Source organism: Balaenoptera acutorostrata, chromosome 3, assembly GCF_949987535.1.
Source record: "Balaenoptera acutorostrata chromosome 3, mBalAcu1.1, whole genome shotgun sequence".
Classification (NCBI taxonomy): Eukaryota; Metazoa; Chordata; class Mammalia; order Artiodactyla; family Balaenopteridae; genus Balaenoptera; species Balaenoptera acutorostrata.
The window spans coordinates 145,947,541-145,973,721 of NC_080066.1; the positions used below are offsets into that span (position 1 = coordinate 145,947,541).

At 35.1% G+C, this 26,181-nt stretch overlaps 1 protein-coding gene across 7 annotated transcripts in view; it reads left to right on the forward strand.

Annotated features, from left to right (window-relative positions):
* GPHN (gephyrin) overlaps window positions 1-26,181 on the forward strand; it is a 634,333-nt gene that overhangs the window by 234,952 nt on the left and 373,200 nt on the right. For all 7 annotated transcript variants that reach the window (XM_007184311.3, XM_057543176.1, XM_007184307.3 and 4 more), the window contains exon 3: window positions 6,085-6,142. In XM_007184311.3, coding sequence (XP_007184373.1) covers window positions 6,085-6,142 — 58 coding nt within the window. The remainder of the gene's footprint in view (window positions 1-6,084; window positions 6,143-26,181) is intronic.

Sequence of the window (26,181 nt, forward strand, 5' to 3'; positions counted from 1 at the left end):
TTTAAGATCTTGGTGAAAATTCACATGTCTGGCTCCTCTAACCTCTCTCATTAATTTACCAAATGTGTGCTGCTTTATCAAGCTTTAAGTACTCACTATTTGCCAAGTATAGAAAGTAATTTAAAATATTATCTGTACCTTCATAATCTAGTGGAGAAGATAGATCTCTAAACAGATAATTACAATAGTAGGATAAAAGCTATAATGCAAGTGTGAGTAAGGCACTATTCACAGTAGAGGAGGTGCTTATTTCTGCTTCCAGAGTTTGTGTAAGTGTTCTCAAAGTGGTATTTGACTCCTGAAGGTTGATACGGAGTTTTGGGGGTGTAGAAGAGCATTCAAGGTACAGGTAATAGAGAGGCATAAAGCATTTATGAAACTAGTGACAATTGGGCATGGCTAGAACAAAGAGGTACTGTGAAAGGGTTACAGGAAATGAAACAAGAAATGGACTGAGGAGTCGAGTTTATAAAGGGAATTCTCATCACTTCTTAAGGTATTATCCATTAATTAATAAGGATGTGACATGAGAAGAATTACATTTTAGAAAGATGCGGCTTGTTACAACTGTGGTGAGAATACTACTAAAACTGTGGTTAGAAATGATAAAATCTTAAAGTACTGAAGTGGAAATGGAAGAATGACTATTTTCTGGATAAATTAAGGCCAATAAAAATTTGACTGTTATTACTTGTTGTAAGGACTGAGAAAGGTAAAAAGACATTTGAAAGATTTCCACACTTATGACATGGACTACTGGATCAATTAACATTTACCATAACAAAAACTGGGGCGAACTGTAGAAGCAGATTAGAGTTGGGGAGAAAATTAAAATATTTCTGAGCAACTTTGAATTACCTTTAAGTATTTCTATTCCTAATGAATTTGGACCAATAATTTTTTTCTGGAACTGTTTCAGTAATGGCAGTAATCACTATCTACAGATTCCTTTATTTTTATTACATAGATTAATTCATTCAGAAGAGTCATATAATTAGAAGCCTGTTAAAGGAAATTACATTAAGGAAATGTATTAGCACATTTAATTCTCACAATAAATTAACAAACACAAGCACAGTCATGTTTCAAAAGGGGATTGCTGATAATATACAAAGGAAGACCTGGAACATTTTATAGGATAAGCCAAATGTTAGGCCACAAAAAAAATGTCTCAGTAAATTTAAAAGGATTGAAATCATTCAAAGTATTTTCTCTGGCCACATTGGAAAGACGCTAGAAAACAACAATGGAGGGAAACTAGAAAATTCACAATATGTGGAAATTAAACAGTTCACTCTTAACCAGTGGTTCAAAAAGAAATCACAAGGTTAATTAGAAAATACCTTGAGACAAATGTAAACGAAAACACAGCATACCAAAACTTACGGGATGCAGTGGAAGCACTTTTCAGAGGGAAATATATAGCTATAAATGTCCGCATCAAAAAGAAAGAAACATCCTCGATAAATACACTACTTTATACCCTGAAGGACTAGAGAAGAAGAGAAAACTAACTCCAAAACTAGCAAACTTAGCTATGACAACAACATAAAAGTAGGAGGATAGCCCTGTATAGGAGCAGACATTTCGTATGCTGATTTAAGTTGTTATCAATCAACTAGGTTGCTATAAATTTAGAATATTAAATGTATTCCCCATGGTAACCACCAAAAAAATACCTAAAAGATGTAAAACAGGAAATGACAAGGGAATTAAAATGATTCACTACAAAAAAAGAAAAAAAAATCAGCTTAAATACATAAGACAATTAATGTAAGGAAGGGAGGGAGGCAGGGAAAAAAGAAAAGATCAAGGAAGAAAATAATAAGGATTAAGGTGGAGCTAAATAGAGAATAGAAAAACAGTACAGAGTCAACAAAAGCAAAAGTTTGTTCTCTGAAAAAATTAACAAAATTGACAAACCATTAGCTAGATTGATTAAGAAAAAGAGAAAGCACAAAAACAAATCAGAAATAAAGATGTGAATATTACTACTGACCTTACAGAAATAAAAATGATTATAAAAAATCCTGTAAACAGTTGTATGCCAACAAATTTGGTAACCTACATGAAATAGACAAATTCCGAGAAGCATGTGAATTACCTAAACTGACATAAAAATAAAGTCTCAACAGATCTGTAACAAGTAAACAGATTTTCAACAATTACAAACCTCCCACCAAACAGAAGATTGTAAAACAACTATACTCCAATAAAAATTAATTACAAAAAAAAAAAAAAAAAGAATCTCCCACCAAAGAAAAGTCTAGGACCAGATTACTTCACTGGTAAATTATTCCAAACATTTAAAGAATTAACATTATGCTTTTCAAACTCTTCCATAAAACAGAAGAGGAGAAAATACTTTCTAACTCATTCACTGAGGCCAGAATTACCTTGCTACCAAAGCCAGATAAAGACATCAGAAGAAAGAAAAATTATAGAGTAATAACCCTTATGAATATAGATGCAAAATAGGAAAGTATTAAGACACTGAATGCAACCACATATTAAAAGAATTATACACAGCGACCAAGTGAGATTACCCCAGGTGTTCAAGGGTAGTTCAACATAAGAAAATTAATCACTGCAATAATACCACATTAATAGAAAGATTGAAAAGCAGAAAACCACATGATCATCTCATATGACACAGAGAAAGCATTTAACAAAAATCCAGCATTCTTTCATGGTAAAAACACTCAGAAAACTAGGAACAGAAGGGAATCCTTAACCTGATAAAAGGCATTTGTGAAAACCCCACAACTAACACCATGTTCAATTGTGAAAAATGGAAAGCTTTCTTTTTATATCTGGAACAAGACAAAGATACCTGCTTTCACCACTGATATTGAACATTGCACTGGAAGTTCTAGCCAGAGTATTTAGACAAGGACAAGAAATAAAAGGCGTCCAGCCTGTTAGGTGAGAAGTAAATCTATCTCTATTCACAGATAATATGATCCTGTATATAGATAATCCACAAGAAAGTTACTAGAGTCAATAAACAAGTTCAGGGACTTCCCTGGTGGCTCAGTGGTTCAGAATCCGCTTACCAATGCAGGGGACACGGGTTTGGCCCCTGGTCCGGGTATATCCCACATGCTGTGCAGCAACTAAGGCCATTCACCACAGCTACTGAGCCTGTGCTCTAGAGCCCTAGAGCCACAGCTACTGAGCCCGCGTGCCACAACTACTTTAGCCCGCGCATCTAGAGCCCATGCTCTTCAACAAGAGAAGCCCACGCACCGTAACGAAGAGTAGCCCCTGCTCGCTGCAACTAGAGAAAGCCCGCACGCAGCAGCAAAGACTGAACACAGCCAAAAATAAATAAAATAAATAAATTTAAAAAAAATAAGTTCAGCAAAGTTACAGGGTACAAGATCAACACACAAAAATCACTTGTTTCTATACACTGGCAATAAACAATCTGAAAAGGAAATTAAAAGCTATGCCATTTAAAATAGCATCTGAAAATAAATGCCTAGGAATACATTTAACCAATGTGGTAGAAGACTTCTATGCTGAGAACCACAAAAAGATAGACCTATAGACCAATTGAATAAAATTAAGGATCCAGAAATAAACCTGTATCTATGGGAAATTCATTTTAGACAAGGGTGCTAAATCAAAGCTTTGAAAACAGCTTTGGGAAAGAAAAAGCTTGTCAACAGATGGTGCTAAATGATTGGATTTCCACATGGAAAAGAATTAACTTGAACCCATATCTCACACCATATTCAAACATGAACTCAAAACGGATCAGTGTTCTAAATAGAAGAACTAAAACCATAAAACACTTTGAAGAAAACATAAGGATAAATCTTCAAGACCTTGGATTTGGCAATGGATTCTTATGCATGACACCAGTAAGGTGAGCAACAAAAGAAAAAAATACATAAATTGTGCGGCACCAAAATTAAAAGTTTTTGTGTATCAAAGTATTATCAAGAACGTTAAAAGACAGCCTACAGAATGAGGGAAAATATTTGGAAATAATATCTTAGGTAAGAGTTTAATATCCAGAATATATGAAAAACTCCTACAACTCAACAGCAAAAAGCAAACAACCCAATTTAAAAATTGCCAGAGCACTTGAATAGATATTTCTTTAGAGAAGATATACAAATGGCCAATAAGAACATGAAAAGATGCTCTGTAGCAGTGGTCCCCAACCTTTTTGTCACCTAGGACCAGTTTTGTGTAAAACAATTTTCCCACTGACGGGACAGGACAGGGCGGGATGGTTCAGGTGGTAATTCGAGGGACAGAGAGCGGCAGATGAAGCTTTAGTCATTTGCCCATCACTTGCCCACCGTTTCCTGGGTTGGGGACCCATGCTCTATATCACTGCTTATTAGGGAAATGCGAGTCTCAAAACTGTGAGTTACCAGTTTACACCCATTAGGGTAGCCATTAAAAAAATAGAATAACAAGTATAGATGAAGATGTGGATAAATTGGAACCATCATGCATTCTTGGTGGTAGTGTAAAATCGTACAGCCCCTGTGGAAAACTGTTTGGCAGTCCTTCAAATGCTAAACATGGAATTACCATATGATTGAGTAATTCCACCTCCTAGGTATGTACCCAAAAGAACTGAAAAGAGAGATTCAGATATTGTATGCTAATGTTTATTGCAGCATTATTTACAGTAGCCAAAAAATTGAAACAATCTAAGTGTCCATTAACAGATGAATGGGTAAATAAATGTGGTATATACATACAGTGGGATATTATTCAGTCATAAAACTGGAATGAAGTTCTGATACATGCTACCATGTGGGTAAAGCTTGAAAACTATGCTGAGTGAAATTTGCTAGACACAAAAGGACAGATATTGTGTGATTCCTCTATGTGAGTTTCCTAGAGTAGTCAAATTCGTAAAGACAATGTTGTTTAGGAGTTATCAGGGCCTGGGGGAAGGGGAAAATTAGGAGTTATTCCTTAATGATTACAGAGTTTCTGTTTAAGTTATGGATAAGTTTTGGAAATAGACAGTAATGATGGTTGCACATCATTATGAATGTAATTGTCACTTAGTTGTACACTTAAAAATGGTTAAAACGTTAACTATATTTATTACAATAAAATAAAAAGGAAAACAAAAACTAGTTGACCATAAATGTGATGTTTGTTTCTGGACTTTCAGTTGTACCCTATTGCTTTATATGTCTATCCTTACGCCAGCTCCACATTGTCTTGATTATTGTAGATCTGTAGTGACTTGAAATCAGAAAGTGTAACTCCTCCAACTTTCTTCTTTTCAATATTTTTTGACTATTATGTGTTCCTTGAATTTCCATATGAATTTTAGAATTTGCTTATCAGTTTCTGGAAGTGAGTTCTTAAGCCCAGTCTGCCACTCCTAGTTGTGGGACCTTTGAAAAATTGCTTACCTCATTTTTTTCATAATTCTTATTATAGGTTATGAGAGTTAAATGAGAACAAAACATATAAAACCTGACAATTTAATGCTTGGCATACAGTAAATACTCAGTATACTACTAGTGGTAGTATTACTATTATAACTACTAGTGTTACTGCCAATGTAATACCACTTTTTATATATTGATTAAAGTAAAAGAGCACTCTACCTCTAGAATGATTCCTTTAGTGAGGAAAGCTGTGTGTTGTAAGGGAAAGAACATGAAATTTGGAATCAGTCTTCCTGAGTGCAATACTATAGAATACTGATGGTATGTTAAATTGATAGGTATTCTAAACCTGGCTGTGTTTCATGATGCCATGAAAATAGAAATGTCTGCTGTTGTTCTTGATACTTCTTAGTTGTGACAGAATCTATCAGTAAAAGTGACATTTTGAGCATCATTAAAACCATCGATAAGAGAAGTTTAATTATGGTTAAAAATCTAACTTATGTTTCCTCTTGCAGTAGTCATTCACTACCTTTTTAAACTACTATATGGAAAACCTGAGTACAAAATGGTTGTTTTTCCTCCATGGTTATTGGGGTGGGTAATAGGCAATTATTGGTGGCACTATGATGCTAATGGCAGAAATAGTCCATATTTTTAATACACTGTTGCCGGTTTTGAGAATTTTTTTTTCTCCTAATTTCAGGTTGGGTGGGACTATATCAGCATACAAGATAGTACCAGATGAAATAGAAGAAATCAAGGTATAGTATGGCGTTTTTCACCTCTACAAAGAATTAGTGTCTCTGCGGGAAGGTGGGCAAATAATTGTTTTTTCTTTATACTATTGAATCTTTGGCTGTGTTAGGGCATCATTTAATTCCCAGTTATCCTGTTTGAATTAAAGTATACATATCAGATAATCATCATGAGATTTCATCTACCATCATCAGTACATGTTAGGAAAATAAAGAAAGCAACCCTTTCTTGTAAAATTCATTGAAAATTTACTTAAGAAAGCACTTTATAAGCATTAGTATGCATAATGGATTTTTTAAAATCTTGTTTTAATTTCTTTTCCCTATAATCTTTCATCAATTATAAATAATATTAGTCTTCTAGTATATACTTCCTGGCTCCTTTGATAACACAGTAGGTCAATTTCAATTTAAAATTGACAGTACAATAAATGAAAAATTGACCTTACTCTTTGAATATTACAGCATTGTTACATTTTTCTGTCTCTAACATTTTACTAAATCCTGTGGACTGTTAGTCTTCTAGCATAACACGTGGCCCTTTTCTAAAAGTAGTTTACAGTCTAAAGAGAACTGAACTTAGTCTTTTCCATGAATAAAATTTAACAATTGGATAGCAATAATCAAGGGTAAACAAGACTGAGTTGAGCTGTTAACAGTGACATGTAAAGATCTCAACAAATTGTTAAGTTTGATTTGATCAGACTTTTCTAAATCAAGTTCAATAAATTCAAATCTTAGTAAACAGTTCCTAAACTTGGTTACATTATTTTTAAATAAGTTAAATTCATGTTCATGTTCTATACTGTTACTTTCAGTATCTCAGGTGTTCTGTGTGGACAACACCAGTAATTAATACCATGATTGTATTCTAGCAGTAAGTGGGGGAAAAAAGTCAGGAGTGTCAAGAGACTCTTTCCAACTTGACATAAATTCATAAAGTAGTTTGGCTGAGAGGAACCTTGTGTCTAATCCATATCTCTCATTTTTCAGAAGATAAAATGGGAATTAATAAAGGTGAGCTTGTTGAAATTAATTTTTATGGTGCTTGAAGGTGCTCTGTCTTATATTACAGTTGCAATATGTGTTAAGTGATAAAGGTAAACAAAGTATTCTATGAAATACATAGGAAGGAAGGACACTTGGTCATTCAAAAAAGATAATCAGCAAAATCTTTCCAAGAGGTATACTAAGCAAATTGGAATTCTGTACAGAAGCAGAGGCACTTGTGAACGCATAAATAGGAGATAATATGACACCAGATAGATCACACGTGTAAAATAAAGATTGTTGAGATGTAGGACTGTTATTGGGCCTTTATGCCATGTTAAGAAATTTGGATTTTAAACTGAAAACTATGGGGTGCCATTATGTGATTTTAAGAAAGAAAGTGGCATAATCAGGTTGGTGATTTTATTAGGTTTTTCTTTGATGAGTGAGAAAAATTATTTCAGTGGAGAAGAAGAGGTTCCATCTGTAAGGAGGGAGACCAGATTGCAGGAATATAGGCAACGATTGAAACTTGAACTAAAGCAGTGGCAGTGAGGCTGAAGAAAAAAAACTCAGATTAAGAAATATTATTTAAGAAAATAGAATCAACAATACTTGGTGATGTACTGGATGTTTAAGGGAAGATGGAAAGGTTGACCTAGGTTTCTGCCTTGGGAATCTGAGTAGATTGTGTTGCTGTTAACCTAAAGAGGAGGTGCAAAACAAGGAATAAGTTTGAGAGGAAATAGGGTAAGTTTTGGATTTACTGAATTTGAGGTTCCTCTTAGGTAACCATATATCCACTAAGCCATTGGGTAAATCAGCTTGTAACTCAGAAGAAAGATAATTCTGTCTTTCAGTTGATACTGAGATTTGTCATTATGCAAAAGTTAGCTGAGGCCATGCTAGTTAATGGAATTGCCTAAAAGAGCTATATAAGATCATAATAGTGGCCCAAAACTGTTGCCTTGGGGAAGGCCCATCCTAGAAACAGAGGATAAATATACTCTTTTATTAGTTTAATTAATTAGCAGAAATGTTTTCTATTTTTTAGCAGTGACTTTTCTCTAAAGGAGTAGTGTTTTTCATTGTGTTTTCTTTTTAATTCTAGAATTTTAACAGTTACTCCTCAAGAGATTCCTTGAAAAAAACATGATTCATGGATGACATGTAATAGTGATTTTTTTCCATCAATTACTGTTATTGTATCTAAAACAGCTTTAGAGAGTTTGAGGCCTGAGGTATAAAAAAATGTGAAATTGATTCTTCCTTTCAAAAGTGTTGGAAGAAAAACAGTCATAAAATATTTCAACGTTTTTTGGCACCATTAGTATTTTCAGCTGATATCTTCTTGTTTTGATTGGAGGAAATTTGAAACATCTGGTTGTAATGTTTATTTTATTTGGCTAGTATATGAGTAATTTTAAATTATCTAAATAGTACAATTGAGTCTAAGTTTGAAATATATTCTTTGTAGTATACCATGTATAAATAAATATGCGTGTGTATATTTACTATTAAAAAGATATGATTGGTTGATGAAGCATAATTCAATTTTTGTCAGATGTGGTAATCTTTCACAATGTTTCTAGCACCAGAAATCATTATTTAGTTCATACATAGTTTGAATTAAGCGTACATGTATTAATTACCATAAATCACCTCATATTGAATGACTGCTTGGCCAAAGCCTTAAGGGATAAAGAGCAAATACATTCCTAGCCCAATCACAACCATCTCTTCCACCCAATACCCTGAATTTTTATCATTATCAGTTCCTTGCTTTTATTTAGTTTTACTATATATGTATATATCCTTCAATATTACAATTTATTTTTGTTTTTCTTTGAACTTTGTATGAATTGAGTTGCATTGTATTCAATCTATTGTGCCTTGCTTCTTTTTTTCAATACTGTGAGATTCATCAGGTTGTTTTCTATAGCTAAGGTTTTGGGGGGCGTTGTTTTTGGTGTTTTTTTTGTTTTATTTTTTTGCTGTAAAATAGTGCATTGTGCCACAAATTATTGAGATATCCTTCTGTTGAGGATATTCAACTTATTTCCATTTGGAGCTATTATGAAAAATGATGCTATAAAATTCTTATAAAAATATCCTGTGTAAGAGTTTCTCTGAAGTATACACTGAGGAATGGGATTCCTGAGTTTTAGTAATGTATATTTTCTGGATGAAATCAAACTGTTTTCCAAGGTAGTTAAGCCAATTTATACTGCCACTTGGCTGAATTTATTTAAAATAGAGATATTTAAGTACTAACTCTTTAATTTATTTGTAATTTATATTGGTATAAATTTGTTTTTATTTACAAATGAGATGACTAAACTTTCATAATATTTTCCAAATGTATCTATTTCCCCAGCCCAATTTATTGAAAAACCCATCTTTTCCCCCTATGGTTTGAATTGCCTCATGTACCATGTATTAAATTTTCATATGCCTAGACACACACATACACATACACAAATCTGTCTTTTCCTGAACTGTTGTTTCATTGATCTATTCAGCTGTTCCTTTGCTAGCACCATACTATTATGATTAGAGTGCTTTTTTTGTATAGTAGGAAAGGTTGTATGTTGTTTTTCTTTTTTATTCTGTTGGCTCATGTATTAATTGCTCCAGATATTACACTGAGTTTGTCAAGTTCAAAAGTGTTCCTACTGAGGAGACTTTTGGTTCTAGCCAAGGTGGAGTAGCCCTGTTCTTCCAAAATCTTGCCTCTCACAATTAAAAATCCCTGGACTTTTGTTTGTTTATATTAAAAAATAAGCATAGAAAGACTCTGAAAGGTAAGAAGAAGAAATCAGACTGCCTTAGGACTTCAGGACTTGAGGAATGACATGGCAGTGAGTTACCTGGGTTTCTTTTTATCTCCCATTTTACCCAGCCTCCAACCTGGAACCACCAACAGGCAGAGAAGAAAAGCACCCAGAAAAGCCTGTTCCCTCTTGCCAAAGGACCCAAGACAAGGGTGGACTAACAGAACAGAAAGCCTTTTTGGCATACCCTCCCTACTCCAGCCAAATGCCAATGGGAAAACTACTTAACTTCCCCAGAGTTTCAGCAGAGCCAAGAAGGGGGCTGATCTTCCACCTCACCCCCTGCCACCTGACAGAAGCAGGTGGCAGATCTCTGAATCCTCCCTGCCAGTGGTGTTGGTGGGGTGATCAGGGAGCTATTCTTCCATCTCTCACATAGCAGAGTAGACAGTTCTCTTATTTCCCTGCCAGAATATGGTAGTGGGGACCAAGTGGGGAGTTGATCTTCTATCACCAGCCCAGTGGAAACAGGTTATGCTCTGATTCCTCCCGCAGGGTAGTGTCAGTAGGGTCCAGTGATGAGCTGAGACTCCCCCAACCCAGCAGAAGTTAGACCAAGAGACAGTGCAAGATAGGACTAGTCACCACTCTACTTCACCCTCCCTTTACTGTGTTAATGAGGCCTTTAAGGGAGATGACACTCCACCCTCATATACATCAACATCAGTGGAGATGTTACTGCACTCTCAGTATGAGTCAACCTTCTACTTCCCCTCTCAGTGTTAACAGGGTCCAGCAGGGAGCTGAATATCTCATACTAACAACAATGTGGAGCAAGGTGATGCACCACTTTCACCAGAAAGGTTTCAGCAAGGTTAAGAGAAGAGTTAAACTTCTACCCTATTGTCTTCGATGAGGCAGTGGGAATCAGTGCTTCACTTCTGCCAGAGTGGTGTCAGTGGGATCCAGTAAGAAGCTGAACATATGGCCCTTATACTACAAGTCAACAAGAGGACATCTTAAAAAGATTTAAATAGGATTCAGAGTCTCATAATATCCAGAACATCCTGGGAACAGTCAAAAGTCACTCATCATACCAAGATCAATGAAAATAACAACTTGAATGAGAAGAAAACAGTGAACAGACACCAATATGAAGAGTAATCACATGTTGGAATTATCTGACAAGGATTTTAAAGCAACTAATCATAAAAATGCTTCAACAAGCTATTACTAATTCTCTTGAAACAAATGAAGAAAATAGAAATTACAAAAAGGAACCAAATGGAAATTACAGAACTGAAAAGTACCATCTCCAATATAAAACACTGAAGGTGGGTGGGGGGGTGGTGGCGGGGTGGGCAGTGACTCCAGAAGAAAGCGACACAACATTTTTCAAGTGCTGAAAGAAAGAACTACCAGGCACAAAGTCTACATCCAGTCAAATTATCCTTCAGGAATGAATGGGAAGCAGATACTCAGACAAAAGAAAAATAAAAGAATTTGTCACTAGAAAACCTACCCTGAAAGAATGGATAAATAAATTCTCTAAAGAGAAAGGAAATGATAAGAGAAAAAGGCTTGAAAATTCAGAAAGGAAGAACAACAGCAGAATGGATAAATAGATTAGCTGATCTTTTTTTATGATTCTCTTAAATCACATTTGAAGGTTGAAGCAAAAATTATAACACCATGTGATGTGGTGCACAATGTATGTAAAATAAATAATGAACATCATCATATTTAAAATGTGGGAGGGTAAAGGTGCCTAAGTGGAAGTAGAGTTTCGGTATTGCACTTGAAATGATAAAATGCCAATACCAGTAGACTGTTTAAAGTTACATCTGTATATTGAAACACCAAGCAACCACTCAAGTATTCAAAATTGTGTACTCAAAAACACTGTAAGTTAAGATGGAATCCTAAAAAGTGCTCAAGTAATCCACAATAAGGCATGAAAAGAGAAACAGAAGATACAAACAAAAGATAAATAATAAAATGGCAGATTTAAATCCTGAGATATCAACAATTACCTTAAATAAATAATCTAAATATACCAATTAAAAGACAGAAATTGATGTAATGGATTTTTAGAAATGATCCAACATATGCCATTCTCAAGAAACTCATTTGAAAAACAATGACATAGGTAGGTTGAAAGTAAAAGGATAGAAAAAGATATACCATGAAAACACTAATTTTTAGGGAAGAGGAAAGCTCTCAAGTCACTAATCTATGTTTCTTCCTCAAGAAACTAGAAAAATAAGAGCCAGATATAGTCAGAGCAAGAAGAAGACAGGAGATACTTAAGAATTGGAATCAGTGAAATTGGGAACATTAAAACGACAGGGGAAAATCAAATAAAAAGCTGGTTCTTTTAAAACTCAATAAAATTAGTAAACCTCTTACTAGACTAACAAAAGTAAAGAAGACAATCACCTATATCAGGATTGGACAAAGACTATCACTGCAGATCTTCTAGTCATTAAAAGGATAATTAGAAAAGGCTTTGAAAAACTTTATACTCATAAATTGGACAACTTAGAAGAAATGGACCACTTCCTCAAAACCCACATACTACCAAAACTAACCACAATGACATAGGCAATCTGCATAGTTGTATAACCATTAAAGAAATTAAATTTGTAATGAAAAAGCTCCTAGTAAAGCTCCAGTCCCAGATGGTTTCATGGGAGAATTCTATCACACATTAAAGAAGAATTAATATCTATTTTACTCAGCTTTACTGAGTCATTTCCCACCTTGTTTTATGAGGCTAGTATTACATTGATACCAAAATCAGAAGAAGACAGTACAAAAATGAAAACTGTAGACCAAGATCTCTTACGAACTTAAAATCCTCTACTAAATATTACCAAATCAAATCCAACAATGTATAAAAAATTATACACTACTGCTAAGTGGGATTTATTTGAGGTAAAAACTTGTTCAACATTGGAAAAACAATCAATGTAATCTATCATATCTACAAGCTAAAAAAGAAAAATTATATGGTCATATCAATTGATGCAGAAAAGGTGTTTGACAAAATCTAAAACCCATTCTTGAAAAAGCTCTTAACAAAATAGGAATGGGGGGGAACCTCCTGAACTTGATATAGAACATCTACAAAAAATTAGAGCTAACAATATACTTAATGGTGAAAGAATGAGTGCCTTCCTCCTAAGATCAGGAAAAAAGCAAGTTTGTCTACTGTCACTATTTACCTCCAACCGAGCACTAGAAGTTCTCAGTAGCACAGTAAGGCAAGAAAACGTATTAAAAGGCACAAAGATTGGAAAGTAAGAAATAAAACTCCCTATTTGCAGATCACATGATTGTCTATGTAGCAAAAAGTATCTAGAGAAAAACTGCAGCTAATAAGTCAGTTCAGTTAATTTGGGGGATATAAGATCAACATCAAAAAGGTCAATTTGATTTTTATATAATTACAACAGTAGGAAGCTGAAATTTAAAACAATACCATTTACAATTACTTCAAATAAAATTAAATAGGTCGCACTTAAGAACACACATTATCTGTATGCTTAAAACTACAAAATGCTGAAGAAATAAAAGGACAAAGAAATGGACAGACATACCATGTTCATGGATGGAAAGATTAAACATAGTAAGGGTGTCATTGTTCTCCAAATTGACATATAGGTTTATGCACTTTCTATTAAAAAACCCAACAAGTTTTTTTTAAGACATACAATTACATAAATTTATTTTAAAATTATATGGAAAGGCATAGGTTCTAGAATAGCTAAAACAATCTTGAAAAAGAATAAAGGGAAGGACTAGCTCTACCCAATGATAAGGTTTACTGTTAGCTACAGTAATCAAGGTAGTGTAGTACTGGCAGATAGATAGATATATCAATGAAACAGAATGCATAACCAATAAGTAGACTCACACAAATATGTCCATTTGATGTTTAATAAAGCTACAAAAGTACTTCAGTGGATAGCCTTTTCAACAAGTGATGCTGGAACAGTTGGACATCCATAAGCAAAAAAATTAACCTCACCCATTTTAAACCTCTTATATAAAAATTAACTCAAAATGGATTATAGATTTAAATGTAAAACAAAAGCTGTTAAGAGAACAAAAAGAAAAATGTTCAAGACCTATAGTTAGGCAAAGAGTTTATGTCCTATTTTTTGTTTCCTACTATAAATGGAATGCTTTCTCTCTTTATTTTAACCCCTCCTCATCTTTTTTTTTTTTAACTGAAGTATAGTTGATTTACGGTGTTGTGCCAATCTCTGCTGTACAGCAGAGTGACTCAGTTTTACGCATATATACATTCTTTTTTAAATATCCTTTTCTATTATGGTTTATCCCAGGAGACTGGATATAGTTCCCTGTGCCATACAGTAGGACTGTATTGTTTATCCATTCTAAATGTAATAATAGTTTGTATCTACCAACCCCAAATTCCCAGTCCATCCCTCTCCCTCCCCCTCTCCCCCTTGGCAGCCACAAGTCTTATCTCTATGTCTGTCTGTTTCTGTTTTGTAGAATAGGTTCATTTGTGCCATATTTTAGATTCCACATATAAGTGATATCATACGGTATTTGTCTTTCTTTTTCTGACTTCACTTAGTATGGTAATCTCTAGTTGCATTCATGTTGCTTCAAATGGCATTATTTTGTTCTTTTTTATGGCTGGATAGTATTCCATTGTATATATATATACCACATCTTCTTTATCCATTCATCTGTTGATGGACATTTAGGTTGTTTCCACATCTTGGCTATTGTGAATAGTGCTGCTATGAACATAGGGGTGCATGTATCTTTTTGGATTATAGTTTTGGCCAGATATATGCCCAGGAGTAGGATTGCTGGATCATATGGTAATTCTATTTTTAGTTTTATGAGGAGCCTCCATACTGTTTTCCATAGTGACTACATCAATTTACATTCCCACCAACAGTGTAGGAGTAACCCCTCCTCATCTTGATGGAAATTTCACTCTGGGTAGATGTGGCCTCGTCTATGGGGCTCCCTCTCCCCTCAGCTCCCAATTAAGGGTTATGGTATCTCTCCAAGATGGGCAGGCCTTCATCATTTCTTATGCCTCCAACTCTGAATTGCAGAGATTAGATTCCTGATGAATGCAGTCGAAAGTCAGGGGCTCCCTTCCTTTACCCAGCCCCCATTCATAGGAGGGTAGCTCTAGTCCTGATGCAGCACACTGAGAATACTGGAGGCCTTATCATTCTCACTCCAGCTTGCTCATAGGGCAGAACATCCACATTAGGAGAGGCAGCCCAAGCAGACCAAAGGCTACCACCCCTACAACAGCACTTGGAACAGTGGCTTAAAGATTTTTTCCAGGGTAGTCCATAAGAATGTATTACTCTTAAGCTATTCCCAAAGGAAAGGCCTTATTTGAAACAATTTGGGGAAGTTCAAGCCTAAGGTCACTCTCAAAAACAATGGATATTTTGGTGGTAAACAATTCAGAGTCGGCTGATAATCTCTCTAGAAGAGCAAGAAGCTAAATTCGTTAGTTTATCAGACTGAACCTGGGAGAGAGTCAGCTAAAAAGAATCCTCCTTGGATCAGAACAAACCTCAAAGATGAACTGAAAATCTACCCTGTCTGAATTTAATTTATCAGATGTGGAGCAATGTATGTCCCCAGGCATTGTTCATCACAGTAGTATCATTAGTGGAGCATAACAGCTGGATGTGCCAACAAAGAGGCAAATAGCTTAACAGATCAAGGAAAGAAAAGAGACAGTTGAAGAAACCCCTACTAAAACCTCTGTCTTCCCAGGGTGACTTTGTGTATGCCTTGGCTGTACCCTCTGAGGAGCAATATCAGAAGTTTCATACAGGGTGGAAATAGTCTTTTTAAAGTAGCCTAGCTGATTTCAGTAAACAAATAATCAAACAACAAAGCTCTGAAGAGAGGGAAGGGTGTCAGTATCCCAGGTTGCTACAGTATATTATATAACATGTCCAATTTTCAAAAAGTATTTTAAGACATGCAAAGAACCAGGGGAGTGTGACCCATACACAAGAAACAAAGCAGACAACAGAAACTGCCTGTGAGCGGTTCTAGATATTGAAGTTAACAGATTTCAAAGCAGTCTATTTAAACATGTTTTTTAAAAAAACAAATCTTCTAGGAAGCCATACTGAAAGAAGTAAAGAAGCCATGATGACAGTGTCTCATCAAATAGAGAATATCAATAGAAATATAAATTATTTTTTAAAAGAACCAAATGAAAATTCTGGAGTTGCAAGTATAATAAATGAAATGGAAGATTTGCTAGTGGGGCTCACTCAACACCTGTTCTGTGTTGACAGCAGACTTAAAGATAGGCAAATGATCAGAACCTCAGAGAAAGGTGGAACACCATTAAGCACACAAATATATGGTAATGGGAGTACAAGGAGATAAAAGAGCACAAAAAATATGTTAAAAAATAATGGCTGAAAATTTGCCAAATGTAATTATAAACATTAATCTACACATCCAGGAAGCTCCACCAATTCCAGATAAGATAAACTAAAATAGTTCCATACCCACGCACCTGGTCTTAGTAAGTTCAGGCTGCTATAGCAAAGGGCTCATAAACAACGAAAGTTATTTTTCACAGTTCTGGAGGCTAGAAGTCCGTGGTAATGGTGTCAGTATGGTCAGGTTCTTATGAGGACCTTCTCTGGGTTGCAGACAGCTTTCTTCCCATTCCTCACATGAGAAAGAGAGCTAGCTAGCTCCCTGGCCTTTTGTTATAAGGGCATTAATTCCATTCATAACGACTTCACCTTCATGACCTAATCACCTCCTAAAGACCCCACACCTACCAAATACCATCACACTGTGATTACGGTTTCAACATAGGAATTTTGGTGGGACACAGCCTTTCGTTTCATACCACACATCATAGTAAAAGTGCCAAAAGACAAAGATAAAAAGTTTTAGAGCAGTAAGAAAAATGATTCACCAAAAAAGAAGTGAACCCGATAAAATTAACATCTGACTTAACATCAGTAAAAATGGAGGCCAGTAGTATGACATATTCAAAGTACTGAAAGAAGAAAACCTGTCCACAAACCGAGGATCTTATATCCAGGAAAACTATCTTTCAAAATTGAAGATGGGCTTCCCTGGTGGCGCAGTGGTTGAGGGTCTGCCTGCCGGTGCGGGGGACGCGGGTTCGAGCCCTGGTCTGGGAGGATCCCACATGCCGCAGAGCGGCTGGGCCCGTGAGCCACAATTGCTGGGCCTGCGCGTCTGGAGCCTGTGCTCCGCAACGGGAGAGGCCGCGGCAGTGGGAGGCCCGCGCGCCACGATGAGGAGTGGACCCCGCTTGCCGCAACTGGAGAGGGCCCTTGCACAGAGGTGAAGACCCAACACAGCCATAAATAAATAAATAAATAAATAAAAATTAAAAAAAAAAAAAAACTCTCAGTGACCAAAAAAAAAAATTGAAGATGAAATACACTCCCAGGTAAACAAAAACTGAGAGAATTTATTGCCAACAGATTCACCTTGCAATAAATACTGACGAAAATTCTTCAGGCCAAAAGCAAGTGGCCACGTAAAGTAAATGCACACACAGAAAGAGCACTGGTAAAGGTAATTATGTAGTTATAAAAGACAGTATAGATGCATGTTTTTTGTCCTTTCCTCCCATTACTGATTTGAAAAGCAAGTGTATAAGACAATACATATACAACTTTTGCTGAGCCAGTAGCATATAGAAATGTAATATATTTGAAAATAACAAAACAAAGAAGGTAAGTGGGAGAACAAAGCTGCATTAGAGTAAGTATATAACACCAGATGATATCTTGAATCCACAGGAACAAATAGGAGAACCAGAAATAGTAAATAAGAAAGTTAATATAAAAAAACTCTATAAATATATACTTGCCCCTCTTACTTTTCTTGGCTTCTTCAATAAATGTAAATTATATAAAATCTTACTTATAGCAAATTATTGTTGGATTTGATGTGTGTGTATTTGTATGTACAAAAACATATATATATATATATATGTATATATATGTAACATGGATAACAATAATAGCACAAAAAGGAAAGATGAGAGACTAGAACTATATAGGAGTAATGGTTCTATATCTCATGAAATTAAGTTAATAAACTCTAAATATTTGTTTTGTCCTGTTCATTCATTCTTTTTACTTTCTCTATATCAGTTTGTACTTTTTTGTTGATTTGTCTTTGAATTTAATATTCTGTGTTCTGCTGCATTTTTCCTTTTGACTTGTGTTTACATTCTTCAATCCTAATAAACCTACTCGTTTAGATCTGAATTTCAGATATTGTAAGTTTATGTCCTAGTATGTCCATTTAATTTTTTATAGATTCCATTTCCTGGTGAAATTTTCCATCATTTTTTCTATTTTATTTATCTCTCTTCTATTTTCTTGAATATATTAATCATAGTTTACTTTAAAATTCTTGTCTGCAAACTCCCCATGCATGTCTTGTGGGGTTTTTCATCTGTTTTTTCTTTTTAATATTGTGTCCTATTTTCTTACGTGCCAAGTAATTTTTATAAATGTATTTCCTGTGTAAAACAATCATATTGGTTATAGATGATTTATCATCCATCATACTGTCTCCCTTTCTACTGATAGGCAGAAAATATGAGAAAGTGATCACTCCAATTCAGTCAAGAATTTTGCTGGGTTAGAGCTGAGTTGAGAATATAGTGGGTTTTCATCCCTTCCTTCCTGTTACAATAGGAGATTTAGCTTTGATAGTCTTAGGTTCCAGCCTAGCTCTCTTGCCTCCAGCCTAACCAATATAAGCCTCAAAAACTGGCAAATATCTTGAAGTGGAAACTTTCATTGTTCTTTGGTCAGCCTTCCCTAGCAGATCTTTCTTTCTTAAGCACCATGAAGAATGCAAAGGATTTCACTCTGCCTTTCATAAGCTTTTTGTCTAGCTTTGCAGGCTTGTGTACAGCACTGCAATCCACAGTTGTTCCAAGGGAAAAAACAGCCATGTGTTTAAGTCTATTCAAGTTTCCAGTTTCTAAATGTCTAAAAGCTTTCTGGTTTCTTTTCCTCCCAGCAGAGGTTCTCTGCCTGGAAAAGCTGATGGTCAGCCCTGTGACCAAAATCAGCAAATATCCCCAGTGTAGATGGGTGCGGTGGGTAGGAAAAGCTACAGGTTATCAGTTTAACTTAGAAAAGTTTCCCCATTTCTAAAATTTTATTTTGTCTTATTTATTGGTTCTGTAGCTCTTCAGTGTTTTTTAAAAAGTAGGATTTTTGTAATTATTTGATTGTCTACTCATTATGGTATATAAGTATTGACCTGCTATGATCTACTGCACTCTGCCCAAAAACAGAACTCTTGCATTGTATTTTTAACCGATTATTGCTAGGAAACACTGTTATTATATCTAGTAGTTTTTCAGTTGATTGATTTAAATAAACTTTAGTAAAGTGAAATCACAAAGTCACATCCTTTTGCCAGGATTGTGTTTTGTTTGTTTGTTTAATGTTCAACGTATCAGGCACTGTGGTAATTGCTTTAAAACTACTAACTCATTTTAATCCTCAAACATATGAGGTGGGTACTATTATTGTTCCTATTCATAAGTGAGAAAAATGAGGCAAAGATCGTTAAGTGATTTGTCCAAGGTCACACAGCAAGTAGTGGTGGAGCCAGATTCAAGCCCAGATTCTGGATTCTTTTATGGTAATGAGAATTAGTAGTAGCATAGATACAAAACATCATTCACCCACTCTTTCTACATGAATACGGCAGACCCACTGAGGAAATGTTTACTTCAATATTTGTTACTTTTTGATACCCCTTCTCTTAATTGGATTGCTGTTCTTAAATTTCTTAAATCTCTCATTTGCCCTTTTATTTATTCAATAATAATTTATTTAGCATTTGTTTCTTCTGTACTTAAACTCACTTGGTTATCTCATCCAGTCTCATAGCTTTTGTTTCGCTTCTGTTTCCTAAAATAAACTTTTTAATGAAGTATAATATTCTATATGAGTTGTACATAAAAGACACAAATCATAAGTGTAAAGCTTGTTAAATTATCACAAAGAGAACACATCTGAGTAACCACCACAGCTAAAGAAATACAGCATCCCAGAAATCTCCCTATGCCCCCTTCCAATCACTACACCTTCCCTCTTCCTCAAAGGTAATTACTATCTGATTTCTGTCACCATGAATTATCTTTACCTGTATCAAACTTTATAGCAATGGATAATTGCTGTGCTTTTTGTTTTATTAAATGTACAGTTTAGTTATCCATTCTTTTGATGAAGGATATTTGGGTTGTTTCCAGTTAGGGGCTGTTATGAATAATGCTGCAATAAACAGTCTTGAACATGTCTTTTGGTGCATATATATACACATAATCTCATTAGATATCCACCTAATAGACAAGTTAGGCTTGACCTAGAGATACTGGATCATAGGGTATATAAATGAATAATTTTACTAGATTCTGCAGTTTTCCCAAGTACATGTATGAATTTATATGCTCTTTAGCATTTTAGGAGAACTCCACTTAACTTCACATTCTCACTAACATTTTGTATTGTCAGTCTTTTTTCATTTAATTATTTCAGATAATTGTGACCAAAAATGTTTCTAATATATGTATTTCTCTAATAACTAATGATATTGAGCATATTTTCATATATTTATTGGCCATTTGGATATCCTCTTTTGTGAAATGACTTCGTGTGTTTCGTGTTTTAAAAGTTAGGTTAACTGTCTTTTTCTTATTTATAGTAGGCATTCCCTATATGTTCTGGATGAGTCCTTTGATATGTGTATTACACATTTATTCTCGCAGTCTGTTGCTTCCCTTTTTACTCTCTTAAAAGTGTCTCTGACAAATAGAAATTCCAAATTTTAATGTAAGTCAGCTTGTCAACCTTTTCAGTTATAATTAGTGAAGAAATATTTGTTGATTGAATGATCCTGAAGACTTCAATGTCTTGTGCAAGAGACAGTCTTATTCATTATAAAATGTAATTTTTATGTTAAATATGTATACTAAAACTTTTAGAGCACAGAGGGGACAGTGACTAATTCTGGCTTAGAGGGTAAAGGAATTCTTCATGAAGAATATGATTAGAAGGGCTTCTAAAGCAAAAAAAAAAAAGTGAGCAAAGACACTATATATGAATAAACAGTGGGTTTTTAAAATAAATTTATTTATCTATTTTGGCTGCGTTGGGTCTTCGTTGCTGCACGCGGGCTTTCTCTAGTTGTGGCGAGTGGGGGCTACTCTTCGTTGCGTTGCACGGGATTCTCATCGCGGCAGTTTCTCTTTGTGGAGCATGGGCTCTAGGCACGCGGGCTTCAGTAGTTGTGGCTTGCAAGCTGTAGAGCGCAGGCTCAGTAGTTGTGGCACACTGGCTTAGTTGCTCCACAGTATGTGGGATCTTCCCAGACCAGGAATCGAACCCATATCCCCTGCATTGGCAGGGGGATTCTTAACCAATGTGCCACCAGGGAAGCCCTAAACAGTGTTTCTGAGAAATGCAAGTTTGTCTAAAGTCAAGGGATTATTAAGAATAACTTTAAGAGATGACAATGGAATGTTAAGTTGTCGGAGTCACATTGTAAATGATTTGTATGTCTTAGGGAGGGAAACTTTTGAAGATTTTGAAACAAAGACATTTTTAGGTATATTTCAGAGGATTTGCTATCCTTAGCAAATGAATTGGAAGGAGGTATAGAGGCAGAACACTTAGGATGCTCTATACCAATCTAGATGAATGATGATAAAGGCAAGGCTCATGTCTTTCCAACAGTAACGGAAAATATGGGAGGTACATCACAGTGGTTAATAAAACAGACTCTGTATCTTAATTGGATTGTGACCGTGCATGTATCTTAACCATTCTGTGTTTTCCTAAAAATATGGATAAAACAAACCAACCTTTGTTGGATTACAAAACCTGCTGTTGTTATTTTGAGGATTAAATGTTTATAAAATACTTAGCACAGTGCCTGGTACATAGTGAGCACACAGTAAATGGCACCTATGTGATATGATCCAAGTAGACTTGAGAAGTGAGGAGTAGAAATAGACTGATTCAGGTTTTTAGCTTAGACAACATCATGGAAGATAGTGCCAATCCCTGAGCTCTGGAATTAAAAGGAAAAAATCATATTTGGGAGGACTAATGAATGTTGGGGGTCTTTAAGGCATACAGGTAAGAATCTAAAACTGGGAATGTATTCACTTCCCAACCCAGTTAATTTAGTGTTTTTGTCTGGTTTGTTCACTGTTGATGATTTTCATCTCTCTTCTTTTCTGGTACTATTCACTTAATTGAGAGCACCTTTTCCTATGTTATATTCTCCTCAGGATAAGGGCATCCCAGAGGAATGATGGAAAAAACGCATATATTTAAAATATTAGAAATATCAAATTGCTGTAGGTTTTCTCTCTACCATATTTCTGATCATTTAGTCCCTTAAGGGGAAAACCAGACCTAGCCTTACCATTGTGCAATGTGGAGTAGGTAATTTTCCTCTCAACATCAGAACAATCTGATCTGGTAAAATGAGTAGTTCTTGGCTCTCTTTGAAAAGGTAGTTTAAGCCTTCCTCTCTTCTATTTTTTTGCTGCCTATAGATAGATCAGTGTTTTATTGTTCCTCTTACTAATTATTATATAATATCTTTACATAGAGGTCTTGGCAAAAATTCCATCCAAATACTATATTTAACCTTACTAAAATGAATTTCCTCTGCTCTTCTTTACTAATAAACATAAATTATATTGTAACATCTTAAAAATATTTTTTACCACTGATATTCTTATTGAAAAGTAAACCATAGTGATGGTTATTACTATTAAAGTTATTGAAAATCAGACCTTTTATATTCCACATATGGCTAAATATCAGTGAATAAAATTGTTTTGAGATAACTTTTGTTAAGGAGATTTTTAAATAGAATTAAATTAATTAAATAATAGGTGTTATCTATGCCCAATTATTTACCTAGCTATATTCAGCCTGGAATAAAATGTTCAAAGGAGAACCACATCATATACAAAACTTTGTCGGAGGCACATCATTGACATTTGAAAGAAGGTGATGTAATTAAAAAAGAAATTCTTTTATGTCCTACTCATTATAAAATTTGAATATGAAGATGGATTCTCACACAAAATTTTGGTATATACATAAGTCAATAATAAATAATGTGGTTTAGTCCATGGAAACAACCTAAATGTCCATCAACAGATGAATGGATAAAGAAGATGTGGCACATATATACAATGGAATATTACTCAGCCATAAAAAAGAATGAAATTGAGTTATTTGTAGTGAGGTGGATGGACCTAGAGTCTGTCATACAGAGTGAAGTAAGTCAGAAAGAGAAAAACAAATACCGTATGCTAACACATATATATGGAGCCTAGAAAAATGGTTCTGATGAACCTAGTGGTAGGGCAGGAATAAAGATGCAGATGTTGAGAACAGACTTGAGGACACGGGGTGGGGGAAGGGGAGGCTGGGGTGTAGTGAGAGAGTAGCATTTACATATGTACACTACTAAATGTAAAATAGATAGCTAGTAGGAAGCTGCTGCATAGCACAGGGAGATCAGCTCCAGGCTTTGTGACCTCCTAGAGGGCTGGAATAGGGAGGGTGAGAGGGAGGCTCAAGAGGGAGGGGATATGGGGATATATGTATGCATATAGCTGATTCACTTTGTTGTACAGCAGAAACTAACACACCATTGTAAAGCAATTATACTCCAATAAAGATGTATTAAAATGAAAATGAAAAAAAATAAATCTCTTCTGCATTTAGGTTACAAATTAAACCAAAATTTCAAATACTTTAAAAAATGTGCTTTGACCAAGTATCTTTGCTTTCTTAATAGTTTTATAATGTGTGTGTATGTGCGTCCATGCGCATACAAACAGGCACTTATTTTTTAAGTTCCTATGTGTACCCAGAATTATAGTAGATGTTTTTCATGTCCTTGCTTACCTTACTCCTCTTAACAGTGGTCCAGCTTTCAAAGAATTTCACTAACTTGCCTATGGACACAAAGCTAGCAAGTCGACTAGAACTGAAACAGGCACCCAGGTCTGTCTTGCCTCCAAGCCTGTTCCCTTTCTATTACCTTTTCTTCTACCCCAATGGCTCACAGTTAGAAAACTTATAAAGGTAAATAGTGTTGTTTATAGATGTGAAAAACTAAAAGCAGCAAAAAAATTTATCCATAGGGTTTTTAAATTAAAATATATAGACTATTTTATGTAGATTTAAAAATCATTTTAGTGAACTTACTAATGATATATTGTCAAACTGAAAAATCAAGTTAATAGCACAGGTGTGTGTGTTTATGTATGGAAATTTGTATAGAAGGATGATGAGCAAGTTTTAAATGGCTTATCTCTGGTAAAATGTTGGTGATTTTCAATTCTTTATACTTCTTTATTTTGATTGAATTATTTTTGTCTTTTTTCAGTGAGCATGTATTTTTAGAATCATGAAAATCACTGAGACTGTTCTCATTTGGTGCCCAAAAATTAAAAGTGGTACAAAAATAGGAACAGGTTAAAATACAAAACATTTATTTTTTCACCAATGGTCATTTCTAGAACCTAGTTTGTAACTGTGTAACAGATGATACGTGTAATCAAACTTCTCTCACATAGCCATTTCTTTTTTTTTCATATTGCCTATTCTACAGCAGTGAGTAGAATGACTTTAAATGCCAGACCCATAGAGGTGGCACTAAATTTTATTGATAAATAAAATAATAAGTATTTAAACTGCTTTGAGAGGAAGCTCCATTCCAGTATAGCGTAGTGGTTCGTATTAGAAGCCCCTATTGTTTTCACAAATAACAATTACAAAGTCTGGACTAAAAAAACCCCGTAACTACCTGAAAGCACTGGAGAGTGACAAAGAGCAAGCAGATTCTGACATTTGGAAGAAGGCACTAGTTGAGTATCCCATTTTTATAACACTTAACCCCAGAATAGGCTCCAGTTTGGCCTACCTGGCAGCTGAAATCTGCAGGCTTACTGGCTGGAAAAACAGAGTTTGGGCAACCACAGCTGCTTTAAAGTGAGGGGGGGTACTACATCACACCGGTCAGAATGGCCATCCTTAAAAATCTACAAACAACAAATGCTGGAGAGGGTGTGGAGAAAAGGGAACCCAGCTACACTGTTGGTAGGAATGTAAATTGGTGTAGCCACTATGGAAAACAGTATGGCGGATCCTCAAAAAACTAAAAATAGAGTTGCCGTATGATCCAGTAATCCCACTCCTGAGCGTATATCCAGACAAAACTATACTTCAAAGAGATACATGCACCCTTATGTTCATAGCAGCACTATTCACAAGCCAAGACATGGAAACAACCTAAATGTCCATTGACAGATGAATGGATAAAGAAGATGATGTACATATACACAGTGGAATACTACTCAACCATAAAAAGAATGAAATAATGCTATTTGCAGCATTACATGGATGGACCTAGAGATTATCATACTAAGTGATGTCAGTCAGAAAGAGAAAGACAAATACCATATGACATCAATTATATGTGGAATCTAAAATATGACACAAATGAACTTATTTACAAAACCAGAAACAGACTCACCGATATAGAAAACAAACTTATGATTACTAAAAGGGAAAGAGGGTGGGGGAGGGATAAATTCAGAGTTTGGGATTAACAGATACAAACTACTGTATATAAAATAAACCACAAGGTCCTACTGTATAGCACAGGGAACTATATTCAATATCCTGTAATAAACCATAATGGAAAAGAATATAAAAAGAAAAGCGAGTGGGGAAATCCTGGAAGGGATAGAGTCAAAGAGAGGAGCCTCAAATTCTGTAAAAAAGCTCCCTAGATCTCTGGCTGACATCTGAACCATGAGTAAACTACTGTCAGCCCAGCTAAGGCTAAAGGAATTGAATTAAATTTTGGATTGCCGTCCACTGCAGAGCAGACAGTTTTCAGTTAGGTCTACCCAAGTCATCTGCTTAGTGAAATAGAAAGAAATCCACGTTCTTCAGAATAATATAACAAAACCTAGTATCTCTTCAACATATCATTCACCATGTGCAGGATGCAATCCAAAATTATTTAACATACAAAGAAATAAAAAAATTTGACCCATTTTCAAGAGAAGGACAATCAACTGATATTGACCCCAAGATGACCCAGCTATTGGAATTAACAGACAAAGATTGTTAAAGCAGCTACTATATCTAGGCTCAATGACTAAAAGAAAAC